The sequence below is a fragment of the Hevea brasiliensis genome, chromosome 4, assembly GCF_030052815.1.
Source record: "Hevea brasiliensis isolate MT/VB/25A 57/8 chromosome 4, ASM3005281v1, whole genome shotgun sequence".
Lineage (NCBI taxonomy): Eukaryota > Viridiplantae > Streptophyta > Magnoliopsida > Malpighiales > Euphorbiaceae > Hevea > Hevea brasiliensis.
Window position 1 is genome coordinate 4,241,473 of NC_079496.1, and position 12,668 is coordinate 4,254,140.

A 12,668-nucleotide genomic window follows, 5' to 3' on the forward strand; every position below is an offset into this window, starting at 1 on the left:
TCCGCTTCATAACTTTCCATAATCACTTGTAACCACCTACAACTCTCGTAACTACCCACTCACACCATTTCATCCGCTTGTTCACTTGCTCACTACTCTACTTTTATACTTATTTTCAGTAGATATTTTTGATACTGAATAAATCACACTGCTAAATAATACCCATTTATGAGTAATTATTTAATTGATCTGGCTATGTATAATTAATACCCATTGACTGTTAGTCTTTTACTAGATTGATTTATGAGTTTTATCACATTAAATTGGTAATTTAATTTAATATTTCAGACCTATTAATTAATTGGGGCCCAAAAATATTAAAATTAAATTATGGTGAAAACAGATACCACCCATGTATATAGCTTAAGGACTTAGGTTGAACACATGTAGAGAAGAGGTTGAATGTTATCTTGGTATTCACTTGGCTGTCTCAAATTGGACTTGAAATTCTATAGCTTTTGTGCTACTCTTGTTGTCTTGCTTTCATGAAGAAATTCTTGAAGGATTTAATCCAGTGAATAAAAATTAGCAATATGGTAGAATCAAAATTTTACCCAATAAATTAAATGAGATAATATTTTAATTCTATTAAATAAAAGTTAACTAGCATATGCCAACTGGACTGGAGTAAAGAGATGATGTTATGATCTTGCTTTCGTTAGTTGGGGGGACATTCATAGAAGAGTAGACCTATGCAAGTCTTCAACTCATATGTAAGCATTGGTTTTCATTTCAATAGTTTCTTTCCAACAAGTTTAATCTACTATTCACCAATTACTCAGATGTAGACATTATTCTAGGACACTAAAAAATTGAATCTTCCTCCTACCCTAAATGGAATATATACTTGAGAGAGGGAAAAACAAACCAACATACCCACAAGTTAACCGTAAGAAAAAGGCAAGAGTCCCACATTCATGGCAAACTCTTTTTCTGCAGGACAGAGTTTAAAAGCCCACCCAATAATAACAGGAGGTAAAAGCTGCATCTTTCATATTAGTTACAGCTAAATAAAGCTCTTGGATCACGTATCCATTGATACTAAGAGCTCAGTACATCAAGTCATCTTTCAAATTGATTGCAACCAAATACTACTGTAGTCATTTCAATTTAACACAACCAATTGCATACGTCTATTTTTGTACCCAACTCAATGACATTTACAGAATCTCTCTCCCTCTAGGTGTTATGTTCATGAGCTAAAGCCAAGCAAAATGTGTACCTTCTTCAGCAGGACAGAAGCAATGATCGAAAGGTGAAGCACATGCTTTTGATATTGAACCATCATCCTCTGCCATGATGGTACCAGAGCTATCTGGGGAAAGAAACCCTAAGAGTGGCTAAGGCCTAAGAGTGGCTAAGGCAGCAATGAGCTGAGATTGCACAGAATAACCAAAAAGCTAAGTTGTCAAAACTGTCCTTTGTGACTCCAAAGAGCTGGGTTAGACCAGCACCAATCAGCCCTCCATGGACACTGCCTCCATTTGAAACGGACATGAGGGTCGCAAAAAGAGTTGCTTCCATTCGTTCTGGACATAATTTGACAGCTAGCACAAGAACAGGCATGAAAGAAGCCTTTGAAAATTAGTAAATTAGTTTTTCAGCTTCTGCACATTAGCTGAACCCTTCACAGAATACGTGATAAAACAGATGCATAGTGGAAGATGGGCAATGTAAAGAACACAGCTCACACTATACATATTATTTCCATAAGAACCATGTTACTGTAGGTTTATAACAAAGATGATCTTACAGCATATAATGCTTAAGAGAGAAACATGAAAGGAACATTTGAGCAACTTGGACAAAAAAATCATTCCTTTAATCTTTCTGGGAAAGAAATTCTTCAAAAAGAAATACATCTCTGTAACAAGTTATCAATAACCAGAAAAAAATTTCTTGATTTCTTTTGACTAAAATAGGAAAATTCATGCCTGTTCTGTAACTAGAAAATTCTATAGTAATTGTCAACCTCTGGGCTTGCAAAGAAGCCATCATCTCAGAGTTTAGACAGGCATGCTTTATACATGTAACTGAAATCATGAGATCAGCAGAATTACAGCTTTCATAAGAGTTAATAAATCTCTGCTTGCACACGAAAGACTAAGTAAACAACTATTAGTAATGATAAATTACCTGAGCAAGAACTGTTAGAATCAAAGAATCCCCAATTGCAAACCACTCATTGCTTATGCCAAATTTTCAGTTTAGTACAGTAACAAGGAAAACCTGAGTAAAAAATACAACAAAAGTGAACAACACTAAAATGTCCATAAACACAATTAATTCACATGTGAGCCTTGTGCAAAGGGAAATCACAACACAAACCCAAGTCATCCCAAGAGCTGTACCACTCAAGGTAGTAAAAACAAAAATGTTCCGCAAAGGAACATTTTTCATGAAGCCATTATACAGTCCAACCCAAGCAATGATGCGACTGTGGTGACAAGCTTGAATAGCCCGAGAATTTCTGGGGTGAAACAAACTTTATTTGTGCTGAAAACAAAGATTATGTTGCTGCAGATGCAGATTATGTAGATTGTGTAATCAATTAAAGAAATTTCAAAACCATGAAACAGAATTAAAGAATAACTACCACAGTCAACATCTGCACATATGTAAAGTAAAACAAAGCAGAGTCCGATTGTGGTGTTGCCTGCCAAAGAAAAATAAATAATGTGGGAAAAAACACATTGGGCTGCTTGAGTGCATCCCACAACTGAACAATATGCAGCTTTGAGCTTTCCAGAAAGCCAAGACCATTCAAAGCAAGATTCTGTCCTCTTGCTGGACCAAGAATGTGCTGTTCTTTCACAAGAACAGCAACTGCTGAAGTTATCAATGGTAGCAATGCTGTGACCCCAAAAACAAACCTGAGACACTAAACTCGGATTGCAATGATATATTTGAGAGTCATTAATCTAGGAAATTAAATTTATGCACAGATGCATCAAGCACCTTACACCATAAGCATCCACCAGAAAGCCACTGAAGTAGGAGCTCACAATTCCATCAAAAGCTGAAGAAACCCAACATAAAGACTGAAGTGAACCTGAAAAGCTTTGTGACTCACCACGATACCTCTCTACCACCATGGACACAGCCTACACATAGTCAAATTTTGAAGACAAGTGTTGAGAATGATCTGAATGAAGAGAAATACATAATGTACAAGTTCAAATATTCAGCAGTCAAATGCCTTCTAGCGAGCAAAATGAAAGTAGAGCATATTTGTGCACATGTGAATGCCTGCATGTGAGCAAGGACAGGAGAGAAGAGGGAAAGAAACATTGAGAAAACATGCAGTTTACCATTTGAAATGTACAATCATCACTCATCCTATCCTTGCCTCTCTTCCACCAAAGTATGGAGCTCTGTCCTGCTATTGTTGGAAGTAATCATCAGAAAATAAGATTCACACATCACATTTCTCATTGCATGCATTGCCATATCTCTACATTAAAAGACGTGCAAATACTTAGCATACATTTAGGCTAATCCAAAGCTCTACCAATGATAAGCAGGCACAGAAACAAACACATCCTACACATTGTCTAAAATGTTCAAATGATATTAAAACAGCATGCTGACAAGTCCACATAATAGTTGCCAAAGGTACATAAAAATTTTCCATGGAGCAATGAATGTTTTGGAATTTGGACTAGGGGGTTCAATTTGAACTTGATTGGTCACACATTTTCATCAAATGTATGTGGTTGCTTGAGCAGAAGAGTTTACTCCTGCCTCAACGAACATGTGCAGTATAACAGACATCACTTAACATTTGAGTAGCATTGTTGCCCTGGTTTTGATATTTAACATTGATGTTGAATCCTCAGAACTGAACCCAGAAATTGGCAAGCGAAAAGCCCATTTGTTAATTATCTATTGGAAATGACAAAATAACCTACCTACCTAAATTATCCTCAAATTCTAAACTAATTTTTCCTCCAAATGGGTCAAAGCAGTATTAAGTAGTAAGTTGATTGCTGTCTTCTCATCAAACTGATCAAAGTCAGATGGGTTGTAACCTATGTCATTTATTATTTGAAATAACAAAAGAAGTATGACCATCTCTTACTTGTACCATTATAAGATCCTTTGAAATTTGAACCCACCAAGCTTCCTCATGGTAGGATTCAAGATCCCCTAGCCTCTCTCCCCATCCACTGACCTCCATGCATCCATCAAATTCGAAACTCTTCAAGGAAATCAAAATAGCAAAAATTTTACTTCCTATGCACGTAGAGCACCAGCAGAAAAGATCTTTGCAAGTATAGTGCTCTTAAACATGACTTAAAGCTCATAAAAACGTACAATCATAATTCATTAAAACTAATGTGACGTTAGTAGTATTAGTATGCAATTAAATGCCTAAAAATTTCCAACCCTTCATAAATATTTCTATATAAGTTAAGCAAAAATTCTTTCTATAACTAATTTAAGTGGTAACATTAGATTCTAATAAAACATATGCCATTTACATATTCTTGCAAGAGTCACAAGTTCCATAAATATTAAGTCATTGAATGCACCTGAAAACTGATTCACAACTCTATCCTAGCATTTTTACAAATTCACAAAGTTGAAGATACTTGCGACATCTGAGAAGGCAAAAGAAAGTTATCGAAGAGACTGCACAAAGAAGTCCTGAAAGAACCAAGTACGACCTTCTTTGATAACCAAAAACTGGGACAGAATCGCTGCAACAACCAAAACATTTATTCAAAAGAAATAAAGAAAGAAGCATTTAGTTAAAATTAATAAGGAAAAGAAAAAAAAATAGAGATTAAAGAGAAAAATATAATCCCACCTAATAAACCCATAAAGAGGTTTGACAAGCCACGGTAATGAAGAAAAACCAGATATCACAGCGTCTAGCCAACCATGTAGATTTTCAGTCCTTGAAAACATTAATTCAAACAGGACCACTCTACCATAAAACTAAACTTTCCACTCTTACACTCCATAACCCACGGAGATCTCACAGCAATGTTGCCGTTTCGATACTAAAATGTTAAAAAAAAGATACATAGTGCATGGTAAACAAAATTATCAATAAGAACAGGGCTAGAGTGCACATTGTAAAGTTGACGCAATAACTTCTTGCACCATTCACACTATTCAACGACAACAAATACACATAAACTTATGGTTAGGGATATCTAGATAGATATATACACCTGTTTTATTTCCAAAGAAATCATAAAAATGGGGGCATAGCTCTGCAGGATTTAGATGCAAATCATCTTTCAAGTAGCAACTGGCAACAAGTCTGGAAAGGCCCAAAACTCATTAAACAAAACACACCATTGCAACAGCAATATTATCCGGTTACAAATCCACCCCAAAGCAGTCGATTCAGCTGCCAAGATGTCTTTTTTCCGATACATAAGATGTCTGTTTTTACGCACAGCACTTTTACTACTAGAGGTTGTCACTTCCTCCACATCTGTTGTAAGCATTTCACCTTTAGCACCACCTAGCTCAAGCATAAACTAGCTTAAATACCCAAAACCAAATAATCACGTCTAATAAATACATTCCAATTATTTCAAGCTTATCATAATTTCATAATTTGAAATTGAAGCTTGTGATCCCAACCATTTCAAGCACCTAAATTCAATCGTATGCAAAATATCTAGAAAAAAAAAAACTGCCGTTTTAAGCACATTCAAATGAAAAACTGCCCAAGATATGGAAGTTGACGATTTACAATAATGAATTAGTAAATAAATTACTATCTACGATAACCAAGAGCGACTCCTCCCTTCGGTCCCGCCGGTAAGATGGCATCGGCATGGAAATGTCCTTCTCCGGCCGTTTCCGTCGTGAACTCCGGCGAGCTCAGCCGCGAGCGATGACAGGGAGGCGTTTCCGGTGAATATGAGAGAAAGGGGAAAAAGGAAAAAGGTGGATTATTGGAGGGTAAGATTGGGATTAAAGTAAATTTTAAATAGTACTGGTAGAAGACATAAAAGTTTCAATCCAAGTCAACTGGTACTGACTGGTGCAAATTTACTTATACATACTTGTGTGCTCCTCGACGTCAGTAGACTATGAAAGCTTTATATTAAATATTTGGATTAGTACTTAAAAGGTTGAATTGAATGAGTGATTTATGAGTTATTAATTCATAATTTTTAAAGGTTAAAAATTTTATTTTATAATTATTTTTTATTAAATATTTATATTATAATTAATATTAAATAATTAATGACTATTAAAATATATAATTATTATTAAGATAGTCAACGGATATTAAAATAATTAATTTCAAAGACGTTGCCTACCACTCTTCTGTGGGCCAACTCACAGCCCGATTATATTGCGAGCACATGATGTGGCCCATTTGAAAGGTTCTTCTTCTTCAAACATCGGGCTCATTTGTGACTATGCCTATGGCCCGAATCATAAGAAACCTCGAGGCCATGGCACCGTTAGACTAGTAGTTAGGCAAGGTATGCCTGCTTCCTAGTAGTATAAAATTTTAATTTTTTAGCCATTTTAATATTAAATGTGCTAATTTTAATAAACTCAAATAAGTTTATAGTAAGTATGAGTATTCAATTAACTGAATCGAATTTTCAATTAACTGAATTATTAACATACTCGAAAAATAGTAAAAAAATTTAAACTAAAATTGAGGGAACAAAATTTAATCAGAACTGACAATATTTAATCAGTTATTCATTATAATCAAATTAACCTAAAAAAAATAAAAGATATATTTTGTATTATTAATTAATTAACTAAATATGAATAAAAATATTTTTATAATATTTTTTATTTGTAAAAATAATAAATATAAATTAATATTTATATATAATTATGTATTTCAATCGGATTTGAGCGCATGGATGTCACTCTCTCCCATCAAATTTACTTTTAGCAATGAAAGGATTGTTCAAAATAACGAGCAAAGTGACAGACTTAAAAAACCACTAATTATGGTAACAGGTTTACTATTCAATGTAGATGATAATTTTCATTGATTGTAATGTTAGCATTATTAAAGAATCTTCTAATACAAGATTAAGATAATGCCTAAGACATTGAACTCCGGTGCCGCATCTTCTTGAATAATAGCTTCTTCTTGAATAATAGCTTCTTCTTACTATATTTTATTTGTATGATTCCAATTTAGGGCAATCATTCTGTTTCGAATCCCAACCAACCCTGATTATTAGGTAAGAAAGTTGACAACAAGACTAGGACGCCAGGTTAATTTTCTTATTAAAAGATGCTTGGCATTTTTCCAGGAAACAAAGAGAGACGCGAAGAACCAATTCCTGGTGGCTTACATAAAGCGGGAACTGAGCAAGTGTGTTGCAGCGAAAGCTATTGCAGTACATGAAAATTCTCAGGTCTCGAAGCCAATGGTCCCAATTTGATTCCAATTTAGGTCTCTCCTCTTGCAGTGGGCAGTGACCTGTGCCGGGCACTGGGCGGCATGCAGCAGGACCGCCTTGTCTGCCTCAAACCCCCACATTTTGACTAATATTTAGTGGGGTTTCCTGCTTGGTCATGATTGAAATCCAATTGAATTAAAATTAATGAGTTAGCTCTGTAATTTGATTTAATTTATTTTTTTAAATTAAAAAAGTGAAATTTTTATAGAAAAGTCAGAAACACATATATTGCTGATGGCAACTTTTGAGTACTTGAAAAGAATCAAAACATACTGTACTTAGCTTTATGCAGATGCCAGCATCAAAAATTACTTGCAAAAACTGAATAACTTATAAAAAATATAACTTATAAAGTTAAGTGACTTGGAATGATAATTACACCAAGCATTATTCCTTTCAAATAGTATTCCACATAAATATTAATTTGGTTTCCTTAGATCATCATGGTATAGGGCATATTCAAGGTGATTAAATTAAATAAAGCCTGAGAAATTAAACTCAATCAGGTGATGAAGGAGGGCCCTACATAATAAGAAAGAAAAGAATCTACTTTAATTAAGCTCATTGGTCCTATGTGCATTAATCACAAGATAATCTAGTGTATAAAATAAAGAAAAGTTAATCTAAAACTTTAGTCTTGCATCATCATCACACCAACTTTAGAAACCAAAAAACTCTGGACAACGCCTACAGCAATCACCCAATAATATTATCAATTAAAAATTAAACAAAAATCCAACTCTACAAATAGTTTCAGGCTTTCAGCCTTTCAATCCCTCAAATTAAGCAAAAGGGAAATTAAAAGAGAAAAACAGATTCAAGAACCATCTTTGATTATGCTTAATAATAATATTCATAATCTTATCTGTCTTCATTTTGATGTAAAAATTGGATGATCATAACATTACTAGAACAAAGTTACCCTTATGGAAATAGTTGGTTTAGTTTTTGGGTGGCCATTTAAGGCAAGTATTAACAGCTAGAGATTTCATAAACAAGTTCCATAGATATCTTCAGGGTCCAGCTTATCTATTCCCTCCTCTAATAGCATCTCCTGCTGCCTGCATTCCCGGCTGCAAAATGCTTTTTCACCTCTGCATCAGGATAAATGAGTTTTAGCTCAGATTAAGGTCTCAAATTTGAACTCCAATCGAAATCAATTAAAATAAAATAAAAAAACTCGAATCTCTCTGTAACTCTATCGCCCTAAGCTTGATGACAGAAGAAACATAGCAGAAACAGGATTAAAGCCCAAATCCATAGGTTAAAGCACAAGATACATCAAAGTTTCAATTCCAGACAATCTTGCCTAGTAAAAGTTCAATTTTTTTTTTCCATCTCTGCAGCCAAAATCTATGCTAAAGTTCCATTTCTGATGTTGAAGTTACCAAACTCGTATAATTTCACAGAAATAAAATCAAAGAATTGGAAACATACCACAAAAGGAAACTTGAACTAACCTGTACATGTAAATGTCTTTTCCCTGCCCAAGATTCTTCTTGCAAGCGTAACAGAAGCTTAAGAAATTCCCTGATGAATAACTTGATCCATTGCCCAAAAACCTAGCAGTCTCTGCCCTCGAATCAGAAAACTCAACAATACCACAGCAGCTCTCAACAATGCAATCGTCAAATATATGAGTAGTTCTTGGGTTAGGTCCATATGAGATCACACAAGTGTAGTCCTCAGAGAGCTCCATCTCAGTTGCAGAGAGACAACCGGCGAAAACACGTGGTGAGTTTGGTGTATCCATACCCGAATTGGCTGAACCGCATGCTGATTTCTTAGCTGGAGAATGAGAGAACCCAGAAGAGAAAGAACCCAATTGAGAATTCCTTGTTTTGGTGCCAAAATCAGCAGGTGATTTGGGAGATTCAGTTGGTGAATGAAATGAGGGAGGCAAAGGGGGAACTTGGATCTTTAACTGTGACCCGAATAGAACCATTCTGCTTTCAGGTTTTGACAAATTGGGGTCAGTTTTATCATCATTAAGAGCATCAATAATACCAAGGCCAATGCCTTTGGAGTCCAGCTTGTCCCAGGTACGCCGGGTCTCCGAGTCTGGGGTTTTAGGGGTGGGGAGGTCAGGCAAGAAAGGGTTTTTGAGCCCAGAGAAGGGTTTGCTATCGAGAATTGAAGTTGGGCTCATGACAGCCTCGGCTGTTTCAGAGAAATTCTTGAAGGAGAAGCCAGTGAACAACCTTGGAAAAGAACTGGGTTTTTTATATTTTTTCGTTGGAGATAGAATTGCGCTATAGTCCGCCATTAGAGCTTGCTTACTACTTGTTACTCTGGATCTCTTTCTTAGCATCACTCAGAATACTATATTCCCACTGCAAAAAGAGCAGAAGTTAATATCAAATTAAAAAGACTTCTTAGCAGAAGCTTAACCCAAAAAAATTACAGAAGAATGAGGGAAATTTACCTGGAAAAGTATGTATCTTCACCAGAAATAGCCATTTACTCCATGGTTTGAAATCAAGAAAAACTTCACACTCCAAAATATGGCAGAAATTCGTGAGCTCGTGACTTGTTTGAAGGTTTATATCAGGAAAAAGAGAGGCAAAAGAGTGGTGCTAGTACAGTTAAAACCAGCATCTTTATTAAACCCAGAAATGAGAAAGACAACAATAGGATCCACGAAGTACCTCCCTCTCTCTTCGTGCTATAGCGTTCTAAGCTCCATTTCTAAGCACAGGCGAGAAACCAAAGGGAAGAAGAAAAAGAAAAACCAAAGGACACACTTTTCCCCCGTCTTTCTCGCAATCTCCCTCTCAAATCCTCAACAAGAATCACTGAGATCACAGAACCGACATGCAAAGAGACCCTCACGAGTCATGATCAAGAGACCAGACGTGCATGCACCAGGCACAGTAACAGACCAAGGTTTTGTATTTTTTGTTTTGCCCTTTTCTTTCTTCGGGTTCTGTTCTCCTTAAATCTCTTTTTGCTTTTCCTTTTTAGGATGTCCTGTATATAATACAGTAAGAGCGGTATTTCAACTAAAACAAATAAATACTAGTGGATTATCATCATCGGAAAAACAAACAAAAAAATAAAGTTCATCAAATTCGAAGCTCTGGAGGCAGACAAGACCCACTTGCAGAACCCCAAAAACATACGTTAAAACCCCAACATGAAAACAAAAGAAGTAATGAAGGGTGTGAATGGCGAATGATCGGTAACACTGTTTCTCTTGTTTCCTCTTTTTTCCTTAGTGGGCTATCTTTTTCTATACTTTTGGCTCATTAAAGGTTAGACCCCACTATACCAGTCATTCCACCATCAGGCCTGAAAACTAGCCATGAAGCTGCAGAGAGGACACTGAAAGCGAAGAAAGAGAGAGAAAGAAAGCTCGTGGGATTGAGAAGAGGTTAGTGGGTTTGAATTTGATAAAACAACTCCATTTGCCTAGAAATGGCAGTTTTTTCACGTTGGTTTTATGCCAAGAAGTGCGCTCTTCTTTTTCTCAGAACAAATGAATTTGAAGATTGAAATTTTAAGATGATGGTTTGGTTTCCTCACCATCATCACTCGAAATGAGAATATAAAACGCAAACTAGAAGGCTGACGAGAGCTTGCCGGACAGCTTATGATATATCAAAGTGCCACGGCTTCTTCTCATTTGGCTTGGCTTCTGTGGTCGTACCACACCCACATGTACCAGAAAAAGCCATACAGTAAGTACTACCTCCATCAATCGAGTGATACCTGTAACCATGAGATTAGCTGAATTTGCCCATTTAATTTATTAATTCTTAAATATATATATATATATATATATATATATATATATATATATTTAATTGAACTGACCTGAACATTAATGCCTTCAGGTCAATCATTTTATTTAAAAATTTATAATTCTTGTAAATTGGTGGTGGAGATGCCATGATATGCAATATCATGATGATCGGTGTTGATGTCCCAATCCCTTAGTGACATGCGATATATGATTAGCTCTGTCACATGTAATGCACAAAAACTGTACTATTTTTTGGCTTAAGCATTCGATAATTATTATTATTATTATTTTTTTTTTAATTTATTAATCGCCAAGGCGAAGCAGCTAGCCTAGCCGATCATTGGCAGAGTGGGACCCTGGTTCATGAGGACAAAACCAGAGTTAAGTGGGCCCCATTGTTAGTGATGTTCACTAAAATTGGGCCCACTCCATCTTATTCCATCTACTGGGACCTTAAACTAAGAATGTCAGAGCTCAGGCACGGTTTTGGGCTCCTCCTCGTCATTATCATCGCTGATGGGCCATTAACACATTTGTAACTTTAATTTTTTTTAGTAAAAAAATAAATTAATTTTTATTTAAAAAATTTTGGTGATTTATGTGTTTTATAATATTATAAAATTAATTTTCTTATAAAAGAGTTTTATGCAGATTATTGTATTTTATTTTAATTTTGATTTAAGTTTTTAAAAAATTTGTTCAGAGCAGTGGGCTCCACACTACTGGGAGTGCTGTGTCACCATCTCAATTCTCAAGTCGGATAGAATAACAGTGTTTTGGGTTTAGGCACCTGTCGATAATTATTGTGTGGATTTAATGGTGGGAGTAATTACTTTATCTACCTTTATTAAATGACCATAACGCCCTGGAGTAGTTCAATATATGCGAGTGTGGGACGGGCAGAAAGTGGGAAGTGAAGAGAAAAGGAGGAATCTGGAGGGCCCGCATGGATGATGAGAAGTACAGTGTTAATGATGGTGGTTGCTCAGAAGTTTACTAGAAAATAATGGGTACACTCACATCCTCACCCTCGCCCCACGCTACTTCCTTTCGTGTGTGTGTTTCGCTGTTCGTGAAAAGTACTTTTTTTTTTAAATATATTAATTAAAAATAATTTAAAACTACTTTATTTAATAGTATTTTATAATTTTTAAAATAATTATAATACTATTAAATTAAAAATTTATGGATCTTTCTGTCCCATACGTTGTATAAAAAAATAATCAATAAATTATATTAAATTTTTTATGGATTTTGACAAGTTTATTTTTTATAATTTTTCATATTATTCTATATTTTTTCAAAACAAAAATCCCACTATACTGCACAAAAAAGCATTATCTTATAATAAATTGTATAAATAATTTAATTTTTATAAAATCCTTTTAAAATTATTTAGTCTTAAAAAAAAAATTTCATGTAATTGCATAACTCTTTGAGACCAAAAAAAAAATCGATGAAATTTCAAAATATTAATTTACAGAATGAAAGATAAAAAAAAAAAATGAAAA

General features: G+C 35.0%; 1 protein-coding gene and 1 pseudogene across 1 annotated transcript; both read right to left on the bottom strand.

The window, feature by feature from the left end:
* Nucleotides 1–1,330: 1,330 nt before the first annotated feature.
* LOC110667127 (folate-biopterin transporter 1, chloroplastic-like) lies at nt 1,331–6,036 on the bottom strand (annotated as a pseudogene).
* A 2,064-nt stretch (nt 6,037–8,100) lies between these two features.
* LOC110667128 (FCS-Like Zinc finger 8) lies at nt 8,101–11,081 on the bottom strand. The gene is made up of 3 exons (XM_021827861.2): nt 9,838–11,081; nt 8,873–9,745; nt 8,101–8,506 (listed from the first exon to the last, which is right to left on the bottom strand). The coding sequence occupies exons 2-3, from the start codon at nt 9,721–9,723 to the stop codon at nt 8,401–8,403; spliced, it is 957 nt and encodes a 318-aa protein (XP_021683553.2). The 5' UTR covers nt 9,724–9,745; nt 9,838–11,081; the 3' UTR covers nt 8,101–8,400.
* Between the last annotated feature and the right edge of the window lie 1,587 nt (nt 11,082–12,668).